The sequence below is a fragment of the Cimex lectularius genome, unplaced genomic scaffold, assembly GCF_000648675.2.
Source record: "Cimex lectularius strain Harlan isolate CLEC.00 unplaced genomic scaffold, Clec_2.1 scaffold280, whole genome shotgun sequence".
In the NCBI taxonomy this organism is placed as follows: domain Eukaryota; kingdom Metazoa; phylum Arthropoda; class Insecta; order Hemiptera; family Cimicidae; genus Cimex; species Cimex lectularius.
In genome coordinates this window covers 1-19,878 of record NW_019392877.1, presented here as the reverse complement: position 1 = coordinate 19,878, position 19,878 = coordinate 1, and the positions used below count along the sequence as shown (strand labels likewise).

The 19,878-nt window shown below is 34.8% G+C and overlaps 1 protein-coding gene and 1 pseudogene across 1 annotated transcript; both read left to right on the top strand.

Moving 5' to 3' along the window:
- Window positions 1-463: 463 nt before the first annotated feature.
- Window positions 464-15,385, top strand: LOC106672510 (acyl-CoA synthetase short-chain family member 3, mitochondrial). Its single transcript, XM_014404024.2, has 14 exons — window positions 464-550; window positions 8,232-8,391; window positions 8,450-8,594; window positions 8,649-8,793; window positions 10,763-10,859; window positions 10,931-11,142; window positions 11,206-11,434; window positions 11,505-11,615; window positions 11,920-11,992; window positions 12,069-12,195; window positions 12,253-12,398; window positions 12,459-12,681; window positions 12,741-12,916; window positions 14,919-15,385. The coding sequence occupies exons 1-14, from the start codon at window positions 484-486 to the stop codon at window positions 15,018-15,020; spliced, it is 2,013 nt and encodes a 670-aa protein (XP_014259510.1). The 5' UTR covers window positions 464-483; the 3' UTR covers window positions 15,021-15,385.
- A 3,217-nt stretch (window positions 15,386-18,602) lies between these two features.
- LOC106672517 lies at window positions 18,603-19,793 on the top strand (annotated as a pseudogene).
- Window positions 19,794-19,878: the final 85 nt, after the last annotated feature.

The following is a 19,878-nucleotide window of genomic DNA, read 5'->3' as shown; positions in this document are numbered from 1 at the left end:
TGGGGATTCGAGAATTTGCAAAAAATTGAAAAACTACAGAAATATTTCGTTAAAAAATTATTCTTTCACCCAACAAATACACCCGACTGTTTAATACTTAGAAACATCTAACCCACCCGTACACAATTATATATTAAAACTACACTTAACTTACATTACAAACTCTTAATCAGCCTGCAAACCAGTTGACAAATGTTCTGACGAAAGTAATAATTACAAAATAAATTGATATAAAAATCTGTTAGTGTTTGGCAGAAAATAATTATATTCATATTATTGCACCGTTCATATTATTCTCGAGCCTGTATCGGCTGATTGCGATTTATATTCCATAATAAAGTCATAGCGTGCTTATTTAATTTTTTTTAGGGTCCTCTGTCATTGTTGTTCTTAATGTATACAACATGGTGGGAAACTCACATTGACAAGCGAGATGGAGGGGTTAATAACTGTTAGTAGTTTTACAACACATAGTTGGTGAACATGTGGTCCGACAAGGGTAGTAAATCTGTGACTCTGACACCAGCTAGGCCCAACAAATATCAAGAAGGTGACAATTTTTATTTTTAAAAAGATCGACCTAATGGATTAAGGGCAAAGACACAGATATAAAAGATTATTGTATCTATCTATCCTTTGTAATTTTATCAACTTTAAGATTTTAAACGTTATATCCATCCGAATATGTGTTAGGTTCCTTCCACAATGTCCTGATGTGGTTGAAAAAATGAAAATTTCGTAAGCCATTATTAAATAGAAATAACAATTAACCGTTTTTCATATATTAAAACGTCAAATTTATCATCGCTTAATAAAATTAATTGAAGGTGTTTTATTTTTTAACATGGAATTATTAAGACTAATCAGCCTTATTCAAATTTGTTGGTTTATGTTAGACAACCATCTGCATGTTTTTTTTTTTAAATAATAAAATTAAAAACTTTATTTGATTAATATTACATATCATTATGATATTATTACATTTAAAATCAAAAACACATGGAAATTTTCTCTGACATTAACCAAAAAAATTAATTAACAGAAATTATAATTAAGATAACTTTATAGTGCAAGTTCGACAGGCCGAAGAGTTTTGCATGAAAACGTTCCAAATGGTTTCGTCTTCAAAACAAATCATTCCAACCGTGAAATTTACCGCTGTAACATTCTAATTGATTTTATGAAAAATTATGGAAATTATTAACGATTTATGTAAACGTTTCATTAATAATTAATCTTACTTAACCTTTCAGTGTCGATTCTTTTATAATCCCAATAATGATGTCATCATCATTTGGTCAATTTTATTCGGCAAATTAACTGCTGATGTTCAGCTTACATTAATTTAAATTTACTAACAAATGAAAATTCTCAGTAAATACGATTAAAAAAACGAAAAAAATTGAAACACACTGCGCAATACCATTTTTGTTCAATCGAATGTATTTAACTATTAGATCTTAAAAGAAAATTGATTACTGTAGTTTTTGGTCTGTTTTGAGTATTTATTTTAAATTTTGGCACAATGGGTGATTTCTACAGCAAGAAAAAAAGCCCTGGAAAACATATCATTTGTACATAATTAAATTTATTTGTTTATTTCTCCCACAATCTTTATTGTCACGTAGAACAGTTCGAGTTTAAAGTTAAAGCAAGCCTCCATCTGTTAAGTTTCGCACTCGGTTAGACCATTTGGCCGGCAGGACTTCTGAAAGAACAGTTTAGAAGCTTGAAGGCATTGACGGTCCGCCTATCATCGCTGTTTTGATGTCGGAAGACTCAGAATATTGCAAAAGAATCAGACTTAGTCTTTACAAAACATACTCAGTGACAAAAGGATACGGCAGGCTGAATAAAGCAGGCAAAACTATTAAAGTTGGTGAAACGCCTCTGACAAAACAAAAACAGTAAAATTGGGCAGTCCACGACGATTTAAAAGGACCAGATTATAATAGCCAACAGGCTCAATTTGTATCCTTTAAAAGACAATTAAAGAAACATTTGAAACGGAATGGAAAACCCAGACAATCCTTCAATTCACCCACAGACCAAGATCTGACCCCATCCTTCCACCTTTCACGATAAACCTTTAAAAGGATATAACTAACAGAATTATCCTCAGACACTGCAAATGGAGTGTTAAGTGTTGAAACGATTTTCTCATCAAAACAAGACAAACCACAAAACCAAACTACAAGAAAAATAATAGCTAACAGGTTTGAGTTTGGTATACTTTGATTCTGTTTACCAAAGGTGACGTAATTTTATTAAATTTATTCACTTAAAGGTAAAATGTAGAAATATACCTCACAAACTAAAACAGCAAGAATAAGCATAGCAGGGCGATTCGAAAGATCTAAACTACATGAAAATCGATAGTTAAGTCTTAATTTGTTTGCTTTATGAGAAAAAAGTAACTAACGAACTAACTAAAAACTCAGACATACTCTCACTGGCCCCATTCTTTCATCTTTCACGAAGAACAACCAAAAATAGCACGACTAAAAGCATAGCACACAGACACTCATAATGGCCAAGTGCTGAAACACCTATTTGATGAAAACAGCGAGACGTGGCAACCAGTACACATAGAACACTAACCTTTAGCATTGAAAAACAAAACATTATAGTGCATTAGAAATTAATTTTCATCTCAGCCAACTTTTCAAATCAATGTTGAAATTGTTCAAAAATCTGTTGAAATTACAGAGATGGCATCAGATGATCTTTTTTTCTGATATAGCGTACTACATTTCGAAAAGGCAAAATCAACTCCCTGTACCTGTTGTTGATTTTCAACTGATTGTTCATTCATCATGACCAAACCGCACCTTTGCTGTAAAATGTGGTATCCTACGTTGGTAAATTCCAGAACTGGTGTACGTAGCTGCAGAGGGCCTGCAGGTATTATTCTTGGACAAGAGTCTTTTGACCGTTTGTGGCACCAGGAGTTGCTCGCAAAAATGCCAACTTCATAACTGACTTTAACACTATAGACACTCAAATCCACAAAACAGCACTGTTGTAAAATGTGGAATTGGAATATCCTTCTTTGGTAACACCAGAGCTGGTGTACCTCAACGTCACAGCATAGGACTCATGTCTAAGATTCTTGGACAAAATCAGTCTTTTGACTGTGTTTGCCACTATATACCAATCAAAACTTAATTTTGCTGTAAAACCCTACATTTTCTTGCGACGACCTGTGTTTTGGACGCAAATCAAGCTCTTGGCAAATATGTCCCGTTTTCCCTCACCCTTTCGGTTTGAGTTTGTTTAAAGTCCGTACCCTATAGGGTTCACCGGACGTTCGCTCTTGCAAGCCCAGGAAGTTAAAGATCCAGTGTTACCACTTTCTGCCACTCCACGGAAAGATTGAAAAGGGCACCTGTATCTCCGGCTCCGTTTGGGACGTATCCAGATAAATGGAAGGATACTTGGAATCGCCGGTACTCTTTCAATACTATTTTTATGGTAAAACGGGCCGTTTAGTAACAGTGGTTACTCACCAAAAATCAGGGAAACTAGGCAGACCGCGATGGTTCATTTAAAGAATTTCCTCTGTAAAATGAAACATTGCCGGAGTTTTGAAGTTGTGCTGGGCTATTTACTCTGTTATACTTGCTGTTTCTATGTCCTCAAAAACGCGTTTCTTCCATCCAAAGCCATCCACCCTTTTCCTCACTGAAGATGGGGCAAATCCAAAAGGAGTTTGAGTAACACCGAAACCTAAAGAAACCAACGGCTTAATGCCAATTCAACTTACATGTGTTTGTTTTCATCTTCTCTGAAAATTATTTTTTTCTTCCGATCAAAATTTGAAATCGATAGGACCAGGCTTTTGTTTCCGAAATGACAGAAATTTGATTCACTGATTATGCTTTTCGAATTTGACAGAAAGCCTCTATATTTATCAAAAGATTTAAATCTGAACAAAGGTACTCACTGTATATTATCTTGGAAAATGACGGATTTTGCCCTTTTCTCAACAAAATCCTCGACAACTGTTTGTTCAACTCTGTCAAGTTCAATATAAACGGGTTTTTTGGAAATCCGTCTCTGAGCGCACATCACGTAAACTCGCATGTATTATATTCGCGGCCCTCTCTTCCGTTATGAGTTTAGGATGGAACGGGCAAACTTCCGCCAGAGTAAAACCACATTTCCTACACGCTTATTACCTCACCGCACAACTATACCTTTGGAGGGATGAGCCACATGTTGCATCAGGCTATCTGCTAACATTTCAAAAACTAGTTTCATAACAAAATTCAAACAATGCCTTAGCAACAAATTCAAGATTACATCAAACTGGACAATACATGAAAAACTTCAACCTCAAAGTTATGTTATCAAATATGAATCGGATTTGAAACTTTTGATAATAATCATAAAAATTAGAGAAAGTAGTAATCAATGGATATGGAGCACATGGAGAGCGCCCTTAGCAGAAATAAAAACAGGAAATATCAAATTGCTAATTGGGAGATTATAGAGATTACATCAGGTTATTATCGGTCTTGTTGTTTTAAGGGGTTGTCATCTGGATTTTCGTCAAACACTTTTTTTTTATCCTAGCTGTTCGATTAACCCATCTGTTTTCAGCCTTACGACGTAATGAAACACCCTGGACGCGCAACACACAAAAAAAAGGTCTGTAAAAGTGTATCAAATGACCATCGAATCTTGATAAATAATTCATTTTCCATTGACTCGTGCCGCGCACAAAACAGTTGATATGCATTTAAATTGATGGAAATTATAACATGTGAAGGGAGAGGAAACTTCGTAAAATTCCACTGAATAATGCATTGATAATATTTAGCGAAGAAAGGACAAACAGGATAAATCGATCGGCACATCACTCCCGTACAAAACAAGTATCAGACACCTACTTAAATATATTCTAATCAAAATTACCAATATGAATAATTTAGCCTGGAGTAGAAAATGGATTATGATGAGGAACTAAGAAGTACGTCAGCACCTGAGGTGGAGGAATCCACAGCTTGATTTTGTTATATTTAAGCTCTGGGCCTGTAGTTGTTCTTGCAGATCCTCCTCTGGCCAATTTGACTGTTTGTTCATTATTGAAAAAGAAGATAAGATATTGTGAAGTTTTTTTTTACAATGTTTTAGAGCTTTTGGATATATCCACTGGCCGTTTTGTTTCCTCGATCATGTAGAAAGACCCTATTTCGATGAATGGCTGTTAGATTTGATGAAAGGATCTATAATTAAATGTTTTCATTTTTGACTAAAATTTCCTAAATATTTTATTTTTTCATAAAGAAATGGTAATTAAGATTAGAATACTCAAGAATAGTACATTTTTCAAAGAGCTTAAGGACGTTTTTAGATTGGAATATCAATCGTTTTGTCCTTTTCCCGACTGCGAAATAAAAAAAGGGATTGAAAGGCCAATATTTAAAAGTCCATCCGGCGCCTGAGGGCTTGTCGAATTACTTTTTAAGGACCTCCTATTCAAGAAGAATTCAAATTTTCTTCTTATTTTTTATTGTTTAATTATATTTATATTTTGTTATTTTTCTAAAGCAAGCCAAAAAGAGTAATATATATAATATATAATTTGTATATATAATTTGTTTTTATTTTTGAAACTTTTGTATTAAAAAAATCTATTTTACATAATAAACTTTATTAATATGTATGTATGTTTCTTAGTGACCTGTTGTTTCATAATTTGTTGAAGTCGTGAGAAGAGGTCAAGAATGAGGTGGTTTATAAAAACACCTTTTTCATTTTTTTGCCGACGTTTACACCTGAAGATGATTCGAATAAAGGTCGAAACGTCGGCAAAAATTAAAAGGGTGTTTTTCTAAACTACCTTTTTCTTGGCCGCTCCTCACGACTTTAACAAATTAATATGTATATTGCCAGTTAAAATGAGAAATAAGTCAAAGAAAAATTCCAATTATCAATGTCTTTATATTTATAAGCTGTTTTTATATTTACTTGGCCTAGTTCCCCACAAGGTATTCACACAAACTGTGCTAATCATGTTATGTGTGTTAAAATCGAGAGATTTTATGATGAGAGTACGGATAGTACACTCGACACCGGCACGTTATACGGTGTACTATTGTGCTATTTTTCAAACTCTTTTCAATTTATGCCTTGCTTATACTGACGTTCACAAAAGAATCACAAAAGGAAAAAGAAGTTAGATTTTAGTTAACAACCACAACGCATAGTAGACATTATGTCTATCTCCCTTGACTAAAGAAATCCCACTGGTTGTTCTTGGATATACACCAAGTCTTTGACAGCACTCTGTACTATCATGGAAGCTCAAGAGCATCTTACCAGCAACCTATTACCTTATCCTAATATTCTATGTTAATGTTACTTCCAAGTATCCCATAAAGCTTCATTTTTTTCTTATCCATCCTATTTTAGCAGGTATCCCATAGCTCCTCTGCTAATGTCAGTTGCATATCCTCGAATCCTTGCTCCGACAGTGAAGAATTAAGGTTAAAGAAACTAAATCCAGGTAACCTCGTTGTGTTCACTTTGGGACATTTGAAAATTTAGGCACTTCTGGACAAATTGGGAACTAAGCATGTGCTTTTAGTGATTTTATAGCTCCCTGTCCGAAAGTATGTTGACCCATGCACTCTTCATTTTCTTCTTTATCCACTCCTGTGCACAGAGTTGGATTGCATGGACAGCTTGGAATATAGTTAGATATTTAGATTTAGAGATTTAACATTGAATGAAAAAGAGGTCCATGAGACCTAATTCTGCATCTCTAATTAAAACGACATCTGTCTATCTATATTCCTGAAACTTGAGGTTGTCTTGTTTCCAAATATCTATGCTATCTATACGTACTAAGAAGGGTCGGTCAAAGTTGAGTTTTCCTCTCATTTTGTCAGATCGTTACGGCGAATCGTTTGAGGGTCGAACCTATGATCATGTAAGCCAAACCCAGTCGTAGGCTTTATGAGCAATACCCTGTCTTCACAGAAATCAGAAGCGCGCCCAAGATGTCTAACAATTAGCTAAAGTCAGTCCATCCAACATCAGCGACTTTATATGCTTGATCGTCAACTCATGGTTTGACCAAATAAACTTACGCCTGAGTATTTCTTCTGCAGTTATACATTACGTGAGAAACATTTTTGAAAAAATTGGCTCTAACTTTGTCTCTAAAAATGATGTAGGATGTAGATAGGCAAAGCAAAATGTGTTTTAACAAAAAGCCGAAACACCTGTTCAACCTCATTATATTGCCCAAATTGACTCATCTGAGATGAATAGGTACATCTAAACGCTAGACTTCACAAAAAAGTTTTAACTTTGCTGAAGCTGGTAGTCACTAAACGCAATTTCCAATTTTGGGAAGAATTACACCTAAAACCTTATAGATATTGACGATGGTTCTTGTCTTTACAGTTGAGGTTTATATCGTGCATAACCTAATCGTAAAAACCATCATCCGAGTCTTATTTGAATTGACCTCCATGACACATTGTGCACAGAACTTCTTTAAAACCATTAGTGAAATATTAGTCTTCTCATTCACCACGTATAACCCCCATCATCTGCATACAGCTGGGTCTTAATTAATACATTAGTAATTGTACACCTTTGGTAAGGCAGTCAACGAGATATAATGTGAACAATAGTAGTTTCAGAAGGCACCCCTGACATACATCTGAATTAAAGAACTCCGAGAATACCCTGATCACACACTCTGTCTGAAATTCATCTTCCGGCTGCTGTTTTATATTGAAATATTTTCACACTTTGGTCTATTGTTATATATGCTGCTTTAACGAATGCTAACAAACACCAGGACGAATGTTTCTAAGTAGCGTTCACCCGGTTGGAGTATCTTCACCCACTGAAGCAGTTTACTCGAATACAATTCGATATGTCTTTTCTATCTTTGGGACATTATATAACCACCTCCAGATACTTTTCATATAAGCGTTCCATCTTTTTTAATACATTTGTTGCTGAGATGATTGAAAAGCCTACCACCATCGGATATGACCATTGCTGTCCTCAATACACGGGAATATAGCTCACTATGTTGCACAGCCTCAATAACAGTTCATCAGATCTGTGCTAGATTGAGTTTTTATTTGTCTTTTCACTCTATTTTTCTTTACCGAAAGATGGAAGCCAACAAATAATGGTCTTAATAATGCACTTTCAAGGAGCATAGAACTCAATAAGGAATTGATCGTATTTTTTTCCAGATGAAGACGAAAGGAGCAACGTCTCAATTAAGTACCTCGAAACGTTTCAGCAATCGATCGAAGAGCCGGACAAGTTCTGGGGAAAGATCAGCGAGAAAATGGACTGGTCCACTCCTTGGACAAAAGTTATCGACAACACGGACGAACCGTTCACCAAATGGTACCGGAAACTTTAAACCCAGACTGAAAATATGTTACCAAACCGCCATTGTCCGTAGGTTCATCGGAGGAGAGCTGAACGCCTGTTACAACGCCGTGGACCGACATGTCAAAGCAGGAAAAGGCAACAAAGTAGCTTTGATCCACGACAGCCCCCTCACAAACACCATTAGAAAAGTCACTTACAATGAACTTCTCGAAAAGGTAATTGTTTATGAGCTATGAGCTTTGGCGTTTAATCAGATGAGTGATTTATAGGTCTCAAGACTGTCAGGAGCTCTCGCCAGTTACGGAGTCAAAGTAGGTGACAGAGTTTTAATATACATGCCCTTGATTCCAGAAACTATTATAGCAATGCTGGCAACTGTTAGATTGGGAGCAGTTCACTCTGTCGTTTTCGGAGGTAATTAAATTACAGTTGAAATAAAAATTATTAGATAGACCCAAAATTAATAAGCTAGTAATTGTAAAACTTCCTCTGTATATCAACTTTCCGTGTGATTCTTGAGTACGTAACACGGTATTTTCAGCAATCCAAAGAACATTCAGTACCACTCTATTAAGCAGCAGCACAACCACTTTAAATCAGAAACGTCGGAGAGTTCTCTACCGTAATGTACTATGGTGACAGCCTATAGTAAGCTAAAGTGCTCCAGCAATGATTCAGCCAGGCAGTTGCCAACGAGCTATAAGCTTTAAGCGCCCCGGTATATAAGCAGGTGCACAACCAGCGTCCAGCTGGCTGCTTAGTGTAAACTCGCCGACGTGATCTCATCCATCACTCACTAATGGAGCAAACCGCTAGCGGTAGCTACAAGAGCAAGGGTACTCTCAACAACAAATGTGGCTGCCAGCTACCCGAGGCCAATCGCTCGCTACTGACATTGGTTACATCATCCGGCTCATCTACACCCGCCACCGATATCTCTGTCGTCCACCAAATTCGGCTTCAAAAACCATGAACTCACACGACAGCGCACGCCACGGTACAGCCGACTTGAATAGTAGCGGTTGCTTACTCGACAGTCTACGGCGCTTAACAGCTCCATAACCCCACAACAACCATTACAAGTCCCCGGACGCTAAACTATGTTATCTGCATAGCAACAGCAGCTACATGATTAAAATTGGAAGAACGGAATCCTGAAGGAACGAGCAAATTCTACGTGTTCGAAGGAGAATTGTGCCAACCCGAATTTCTTTATTAAATAATCGTATTCAAACTTTGTTACAAGTGTAGGGCGGACCTGGCCATATGGGCTTCCAGGAAGAGCATTGTGCTCTTGAGGGATGCTTCGATTCAGCACTTGAACTTGGAAGCAATGGGTGAACACCAACGAGATGGAAGTTACTATCTACCCGTTTTTGAGACATTAATCTGATGCAAACAGTGCAACAATTCTTAGAATGGTGCTCTATTACTACTCTGGTCGCAGCACAATAAAACACCTCCAACAAAATAAAGTGCTTCTCTCGGCACACTTTCAGTGGCCTATAAATATATGACCTTCAATGGAATATTTACAAATCTTGCTGTTCTGGGAGCTGCTTAAATTCAGTACTCAGAACATTGAAGCTGTGGGTAAATACTAATGAGATGGAATTGGCAATCTAAACTAGTACTTAGCCCTCAAAGTAAATCGAAGAAGTAAGAAACGGGGCCGTTGGTTTGATGCAACCAGATACAGCAACTTGATTCTAAATTCAACTGGTAGAAGCACATTAATAAATTAACTATGCAATGGAAATGGGGTGCTTCTCTCAACATACTTTCAATGAAGTAATTGGTGGGTGTTGGTCTGTGAGTCAGTGATCACATATTGAAATGGCACGGGGTCTTTCTTTTTAATTTTATAAGCCAATGTGTAATATTGATCTTTAAAAAAATTCTATGCTGGAAAACACAGTCACACAAAATAAAGCACTTAGATTTGTTATTGGTGGCACTAAGTCAACATTGTTGAAGTTCTATTTCATATCTATATAAAGGCACATTCAGGTATTGAATCACTGGAAGAAAGAAGACTTTGATATCTATGAAAAGCTTAAAAGAAGGACAGTACCATAACAAAAAAGTGACCATCTCCAACCTAAGAAGACATTTCAAGACAATCTCTAGTGGACTTCATATAGCCCAACTACCTCTCAGAAATTTATTATACTTGGATCTTTGTATCTTTATAAAGGAAGGAAGTTACCTCAGGGAAGACATTACAGTTGTAGATACAACCATGTATTGGATGGCTTTATTCAAGGTGTTAATAGAAATGCAGGAGAATTCATAGTAATGGAAAATTTGTTCATGTAATAATACTAATTGTTTAAAGGACATTTCACATAATGTTTTTATTTTTAATAATAAATGTATTTAGGGTTTGCTGCAAGAGAGCTGTGTACAAGAATTGATCATGCTTCCCCCAAAGTCATAATCGGTGCAAGTTGTGGCGTAGAACCTAATAAAATTATAAGGTAAAATAATTTCTAGGAAACAATTGTTTTAATGTTCGATTTCTTGTTGTTGTTATACTGATTTGTTTTAGATATAAACTACTTCTGAACGAAGCTATCTCGTTATGCACAGAGAAGCCGAAAAAATGTATAATATTCCAACGAAAAAATGTACAAGAGTGTCTCTTAGAGCCGGATATGGATGTTGACTGGGAGGAAGTGTTGAAATACAGCGAACCCCACCCTTGCGTCCCTGTGGAGTCAAACCACCCTATGTATATTTTGTACACCTCTGGTACCACAGGTAAAACCAAAATTCTGAGCCTTATAAGAGATTTTTATACAAAACAATTTTTTGGTGGGACAGGTCATCCAAAAGGAGTTCTCAGATTAACAGGAGGTCACTTAACCATGCTGACATGGACCATGAAAGCTATTTATAACATGACCGAAGACGACGTTTGGTGGACAGCCTCTGATATGGGCTGGGTCTTGGGGCATAGTTATATCTGCTATGGGCCTCTCTGTGCTGGTGTAACATCTGTCATGTATGAAGGGAAGCCAGACCGAACTCCACATCCTGGACAATATTTTCGGTATAGAAAATCCTAGCTGTTGCTAATGGGAAAGTACATCTGTAATCCTTTTTCTTCTTAATTGTTTCAGCGTCGTGCAGGAGCACAAAGTAAACGCTGTGTTTACTGCACCAACAGCGCTTAGAGTCATAAAGAGAGCCGATCCACTTTCTAATTTTGGAAAGAAATATTCTACTAAGTCGTAAGGATTTCTTTTATAATATTTTTTCTTCTTTTAAATTATCCAATTAACAATTGGACTTGGATTAATTAATAGAAAATTTATTTGTAACTAGAACAAAGTATTAGTCTGAACTGTTCATAATGCCATTTTCCAAAGAAAAGCTCCTTTCTTCATCTTTGATTTCTTGAAAGTTCAATCTTTAAAGTTTAATTTAATTAAGTTTAATTTGGTATTAATTGTATATTTACTATCTTGAATACTTTTTATGTAAATTCAAACATTCAAGTGCAATATTATGACATACTGTAGTGCAAATTTGTAGGTTAAAATATATATTTGTGGCTGGAGAACACTGTGATCAAGAGACAAAACTTTGGGCAGAGAATGCTTTTAAGGTAAAATTTCAAAATTAAAACAATCCAAGTAATTGGTAAATAAATAAATTGGTCATAAATTTTATAATTATTTTAGGCCCCAATACTCAATCATTGGTGGCAAACTGAAACAGGATCATCGATAACATGTACAGCAATTGGACTGGGTAATTCTTTGAATGTGCCAAAGTATACAGTTGGACTTCCCTTTCCAGGATATGATGGTATAAAAGAGGAAAACATAAATAAATATAATTTTTCAAACATCATTTTCACCCTAGTGAGAATTGTGAGGAAAGACGGGACTGAGTGTGCACCCGATGAACTCGGCCAGATTGTCATCAAACTCCCCTTGGCACCAGGAGCCTTTTCCACGCTTTACAAAGACACTCAAAGATTTCTAGACATCTATTTCAGAAGCTACCCTGTGAGTCGATACAAAACCTCCAGCTATATCTTATGGTAATTTTTATAATTGTTTAACTAGGGATTCTACGACACAAAAGACGTTGGATACAGAGATGTCAACGGTTACTTTTACATCACAGCAAGAGATGATGATGTGATTAATGTAGCAGGTCATAGGTTGTCGACATCTGCACTTGAAGATGTCGTCTTGTCCCATCCAGATGTGGCAGACACTGCTGTCATTGGAGTTCCTGAAAGTACTAAAGGCGATGTTCCTCTTTGCCTTTACGTTCTCAAAAATGGTAACTATATTAGTACTCTTTTAAGTAAAAAAACCTCTTTAACATTTTTTATTATACAGGTTCCATTAAAAATGAGGAAGAAATCAACCAAGAACTCGTAAAATTAGTGAGAGAACTTATAGGGCCCATAGCGGCTCTTAGGATCTGTGTCTGTGTATCAGCTCTACCTAGGACAAGAAGTGGAAAAATACCTAGAAAATCAATTGCTGATCTTGCAAGGAATAAACCCGTAACTGTAAGTATTTGACTTAAAATGGGGTTAGACTTCTGATTTCATATGGAAACAGTATGGTGACCAAAAACCTTGGAAAATAAAACACATAATCACTTAAAGAAATTACAAAGCTTAGCAAGTCTTAACATTACAGGAACAATGCATACTTCAACTTTAGCAATGAAGTGGTATGGATGTGAATAACCTCGAAAGAGTAAACAGAGCCATAGGTCAAAATGAAATACGTAAAGTTAAGAGAAAGCCACAATCGCAAAAAGAATAACAATTAATGAAAAGGTTACCAAAATTGTGTGGGGGCCAGAGCTAAAGATCCAAATTTTGACATAGAGAAACTTCTAGTAAACCCACCAAAAATTTTTCCACCTAAAATCTGTGCAATAGAACTCTATGCAAAAGAAATACTTAAAAAAGGATCTAAAAGGTGCACAGATACGTATCCTCAGACAGCCAAGCAACACTTAATGCTTGGCATGTCTATAGACTCCTCCACCTTCAATTAAAAGCCGGTCAAGGAATGCCTAACATATATCCAATTCCTGAGAAAAACACATCTCTGATGAGGGTATCAGGCCATGAGGAGAAAGAAGGTATCAAACAAACTGATAACTTAGCAAAAGCAGGAGCAGCCCTCACTCTTTTGACCACCCAAACCACATATAATCTAAAAGCAAAACTGAACAGCTTTTGTTCTGAGACATACATGCTTCAACAAATGATGCCTCTACATGTGAAACAAGTGAGATTAGGTAGACCAGAAATTAATGTACAACTACAACTTATATCTACTTGAAGTCATACATTGCCCTTTTGGACTACATAGGATTAAAACTTATATCTACTTTAGTATCATAAAATTTAATTTCTAAAAGACATTTATCCTTAAATGCTTTAAAAGTAGTTGACAGTAGTTTTATCAATTCAGCTCTTCCTGTCATCACATTTGGTTGTTAGTCATATGTGCCTCAGCATCAGTAACACATTTTAATAGAAAACAAGCGAGAATTGGTGGACAAGAGTACATAATGCCAAAAAATTTAAACTTCCACCTACTTGAGGTAAAATACTCAAAAGGACACAAGCTCACAAACTAGCAAAAGCAGAAGCAGCCTTCACACCCTTTGGTTCAGAACCACAAATTGGCACACCGCAAAACTTGCTAATAACTGAACAAATGGATGGAGAAAGAAATGTCTACACACTGGATGTATTCTATATTCTAATATTCTAATATGCACATCTCAACCAGGAAAACAAACATCTACATCTCTAAGCAAGCAAGAATAAAGAAAAGGATGAATGCTGAAAGAAGTATTAATAAAGCTGAAGTATGGAGCACAATTTGCCTAACAATTAGTGAAGAAAAAACTAAGTGCATGGTGACTATGAGGTTAGGTGTAAATGCTTTGAAATATCTTGTAACTGTCCTGATCTCAAAAAATTAGGTGGTACATAGCATAAGAGGTTAGTTATAATAGGTTATAATATAGGTTAGAAATAGATAATTAAGGAAGATATTCTGAAATAAATTTCACTCAGAACAGCAAAAGTCATCATTTATAGGAAGTGCTTGAGGCAGTAGTCACATAGAAACAGAAACTTGGATAAATGAGTAAATTGCTGGGAGAGAAAGATGTTAAGGGTAATTTTTGGGCCAGCAGTGGAAAAAAGCATTTACAGAACCCATAAAAATCAAAACTGGAAAAGTATAAGAATGAAGATCAGTAACAACTATAAAAAAAAGGCAGATTTTGCTGGTTGGGCCACCTCTATAGAGTGGAAAACGACAGGTACAACAATTGTGGAAATTCAACACTAATGCCTAGAAAAATTAACTTAAACTTTAACTTAAAGGGTAGTGCATTTTCAGGAGTATGAAAATACAAAAGTGTCAATTCTATATTAGATCTTTTAGATAGGAGTGAATTATAATCACCAGTTACCTGGGGAGGGGGTATTACTTTAAGGTTTTTAATATTATTAATAATATATAACATTTTTGTAGATCTCAGCAGCTATTGAAGATCCGACAGTGTACAAGGAGATAAAGAAAGCCCTACAAAAAGTAGGCTATGCCACAACAGCCCCGGATCTACTCATTTCATAAACAATTATGTTTAAATTTTACATAATTATTTAATATTAGATTATGATGAAATGAGAAAATGTAAAAATGCTAAAGCTGATTGGATGGTTTTTAGGTTTTTTCCTTATGTACAAATATATATTTTAAAAAATTGTAACAATGATTCCAGTAGCGAATAATGGGTGTCTGAATTTTGGAAAATGCAATTCACATTGTTTGTACATAGAGGAAGAGTCGAAAGAATGTTGTACAGAGTTATTTATTGTTATTTTGCACAAAATCGCACACATCAATACTCTTGTTAAATGTGGAGCAATTGCATTGTTATTATTTATTCAAACCGCTTCATAAATTAACAACAGAAAAATAAATATTATAAAAGTATATTGAATTTTTCTTTAGCCTTATAAGCGCTTGTATCATTATTTTATCAGTTTATTTCTGATAAGAGAGAAAGAAACATTTCTTTGTAAAAGTCTAAAATTGTGGTATACCTGCCAGGAGTCCGCATTTGATTGGCAAAGGCTTGTTAAAATGTGCAAATAAATTGAAGATTTACAAATGATTCAATTTGTCATTTAAAAATCCGCTATGCTTACTTTAAATGTTGGTAAGTTGAATGAAATTTTACATCATTTTGTGCACAATTCTACAAATTTAAAAGTATGTGTTGTCCCAATAAACTATGTGCACAGAGTCAAATATTGAACTTTTCAGAAAAACAGTCAAAATGATACAGTTATTCTTATCATATTTGATGTTTTATATTCAGTTTATATATAAAATATATCTTTGAGGGCAATTTAAAAATCTATGCATATCACACTTGTACAGTCAAAAATCCTGTGATGTTTAGTTAAATGTTATTTATATATGTTTATGTTTTACAATTGTGGTTTATTGTGGTTAATTACAAAAAATAAAATAAAAAAAATATTAAAAAAACAGAAGTTAAATTTTTAATTATTCCCCAAAATTGAGTGTAAATTAAATCTTACGCAAATTTATTTTAAAGATACTGCAATTAACTGAATAATATGATAAATATATTTTGGATTAAAGTAAAAAAAAAATTAGACAATCCGGACAAGTACTGGCTTAAAAAATTAATATTTTCATGAAAATTTAATAACACCAAATAGAAATATCAAAAAATCAGCTGAAAGTATTACATAAATAAAATGTACATTTGGTTGATGACAAGTCTTTTTCTAATAGTTTATAAATTATTATAATATTGGATTATTAATAGAACAACTTAAATTGGTTTGGAAAAATAAAATTAGGTTTTGAGAAAGTCCAATTTAGATTGAAAAAAAGTTTAATTAGATCTGTAGACACAGTTAACTGTCAAGAAATATGTGCGCCAAGGTTGTAACCCCTCATTAAGCGAGGTTTTCCTTCTTCCTCTTTAAGTGCAATTCATTTCCACAAGGTGGTTTGACAAATTGAATATTAATAGTAATACAATAATTTACTTGTACGGTTAACAAGGCAGGTGAGCCACGTGTTTGGCAAGATCAATGAGTGGCATATCAATTAAAAACAGAGCTATAATTTAAATTCAAGGGATTCTAATCCGAATGTCAGGGGTTCGAGTCCTGCTCGTGATACTAATTTTTCATCTCATCTACGCTTTGCATAAAAATATGTAATCAATTATCTAAACATTTAAATTAAATTTAAAAATAATTTGTGTTTTGTTGTTGGACAATAATTGCATCAAAAAGTTCAATTTGATTTAGAAGAGGGTGCATTACACAAAGAAAATTTATAATAATTTGGAAAAAGTTCAAGATGATTTTTTAAATTTCAATCTTACATGTATTTGTATAATTTAAATAATGTTTGTAAATCCCAGGCACTGAAGATGATCTCAATAAAGATCAAAATCGAAATCGATAAAGAAAATGTTTTTCTAAACCTTCATCAAACAAGACCACATTCCACAATCTCCAAATAATCATTAACTAACGGTCACTAAATACTACAGAAAAAAAGTTATAATAATCAGTGTTTGCATTTTAGTAATATAATTGTCATACGTTGTAATTTATATAGGTAAAGATTGACGTAAATAAATAACACCTACCCAAGAACCATTTGTTTGTTTGTTTCTATTGTACGTTTTGTTTTATTGATACGTATATAGTTTTGCTTTTGTTCTATTGATATGTATGTCCTACAAATTTATAAAATCACAACAAAAAGAAAAAATGTATATAAAAATTATATTGTCAAATTTTTAGTAAATAAAATAATAATTTTTTTCTCTTCATTTTAAATTATAATTGTAAAATACATTGTAAAGACCAAAAGAGTCTAAATCATAACAAAAGTATAATGAGAACTGTATAACTCATGTTAAGGGTAAGAATGGTCCAAGAGAACTTACTTTGCATGATTAAAAAAACCATCCATCAATCAATCAATCTCTCTCGAGAAAGTCTAAGTTAATTTTGTTGAGAATTTCAGGTTTATGAAAAGTGAGGAATAGTGTGGGAGTGGGAACCGTTTTGACAATTACAGTTTTCAAGACTTTGGACACTGAGATTTGAGGTACACAGGATTTCTGATTCTGGACAATTTTTTAATTCATGGATGCTCATGGAAAAGTTTAATGAAAGATGCAATGAAAATTTTGCTTTGATGTTTTCATGCATTCTGTTTTGGACGTTTCAATGATCACTTTCACGGTCAATATCAAGTCAAATGGATTCATCAGTAGCAATTTAATAGAGTTTCTGGGGGCATAACTTTTCAATTGCAAACTTTAAAGGAACTGAAGTTTTTGAGAGATGATTATTCAGAGATCATGAGATGCGGTCTGGTGTGACGTAGGTTTTAGAAAAACATTTTCTTTATCATGCCAATGTTTCGATCTTCATTGAGATCATCTTCGAGCTCAAAGTGTCAATAAAGATCGAAACATTGGCACGATAAAGAAAATGTTTTGCTGAAACCTACGTTACACCAGACCGCATCTCACGATCTCCGAATAATCACTTACTAATGGAAACTAAACACCACACATTTTTGAGATTTTCATTTTCATTTTCTGAAGACATGACAAGAAATTTACACCATTTCATTTTCATATTTATAAGAGGAATTTTATCTGGGGGTCAGTATTTGAGACGGGGCCAGAGGCCTCCATCATGATAGGTGAAACTAAGTAAATAAAAGAAGATTGGAAGTGTAAACTAAAACTGAAAAAAAAAATATAAAGAAAATATGTAAATGAACTAGATTTAATACTCCCTGAAAAGAAGGACTGCAGGATCAAGTAGATATGCTCCGATATTTTCCGTTCAGATGATAAACAAAGACTGAACTTTACTTTAAAACCATAAAACTATAAAAAATAATTTCACCATTGCCGCCATTCAAAATGGCGCCAATTTTGTAGAGAAAGAAAAAAAAACACGGGTAGAAACTTTGAAACAAATAGCAAAATATTTTAAGAAGGTGGCATCATATGATAAGAATAAAAGCATTATTTTTCCATTAAACAGTATTAATATTTTATCCAATAAAGCAGAATAAAAAATAAATACGTTACAGTTTTGATAATGATGGCAATCGCAATGCAATTTAACATTACGATCACCGGCTAAAGGTTAAGTTTGTTGAGAGGTTACACCGTGTTATACATTTTTGTGTGATTCACCGCTTGCTTGTTGTTATACAATTGTATAAAAGTTTTATAAAAAAAAGGACGGAGGGTGAAAAAGTGAGGGCCGACGTGGTATGAGCACGGCCAGGGAGTCGAAGATGCCGCCAAAACAGAAATTTCAGGAAGGTGAGAAAGTGCTTTGTTACCACGGTCCCTTGATTTACGAGGCCAAGTGCCAGCAGGCGAGGTACGACGAGAAGGAGAAGACGTACCAGTACCACATCCATTACTCAGGGTGGAACAAAAGTTGGGACGAATGGGTCCCGGAGGCGAGGGTACTGCACTTCAACGAGTCCAACCTCCAAAAACAGGTCGAACTGAAAAAAGCTCAGAAGGCCGAGACTAAGAGCAAGAAGAAGAAGAGTACGACTGGGAAAGAGAAGAAGGGTGATGAAGACGAAACCTTTGAAGAAAGGGGTAAGAAGAGGAGGAGCAAAGTTGAGTCGGATGGCTCCGATCAACTGTTGACAGCCATCAACATCAAAATTGGCGAAGCACTCCAAGACCATCTCGTCGAAGACTGGTCGAGAATAAATCTCGAAAATAAACTCGCCAAACTGCCCGCTACAGAGACAGTCGATCGTTTGATCGAAAGCTATCTGGCCGACAGGAAGAAAAAAGAAAGCTCTTACAATCTTCACATACACCAAGAAGTTGCATACGGGGTCAGGGAATATTTCAACGTAATGATCGGGACGCAACTCCTTTATGAACCCGAACGGGACCAATACGATGAGATTTTAGACGAGTATGGTGAAGAAGAAAATATGAGTAGCATATATGGTGGCATCCATTTGGTCAGGATGCTCACACGCCTCGGATGGTGCATGGGCTACACAAAATTCGACGAAATCAGTGTCGACTTCCTCATCACCAACATCAACGATTTTATTCATTTCCTCACTTCCAAAGCTGGGACAATCTTCGCAAATGACAGCTACACGTCTGGACAGGATGACGACTGAATTAAAACTTTTCTTACTAACCGACTTTTCTTTTTAAATCTTTTAAATTGAATTCAATACTTATATATAAATGTACAAACTTGTAACATATTAAATTAAATGAGACTGATTGAGGGCTAACCAGCCTTGCATTTCTCTCATGTTCAGGAACCATTTAGCGATATTGAAAACATCATTTGTTTATTTCGATAATTTAAAATTTATATTCATTATATATAAATTTTTCAAATAGTTATTT

What these genes read in the sequence shown, in the direction of transcription:
- LOC106672510 (XM_014404024.2), top strand. Translation starts at nt 484, where the DNA reads ATGTGGTCCGACAAGGGTAGTAAATCTGTGACTCTGACACCAGCTAGG. An exon ending in CATCCTGGACAATATTTTCG is followed by an intron (nt 11,435 to 11,504) that starts GTATAGAAAATC and finishes TAATTGTTTCAG; the next exon opens with CGTCGTGCAGGAGCACAAAG. An exon ending in AAGAAATATTCTACTAAGTC is followed by an intron (nt 11,616 to 11,919) that starts GTAAGGATTTCT and finishes GCAAATTTGTAG; the next exon opens with GTTAAAATATATATTTGTGG.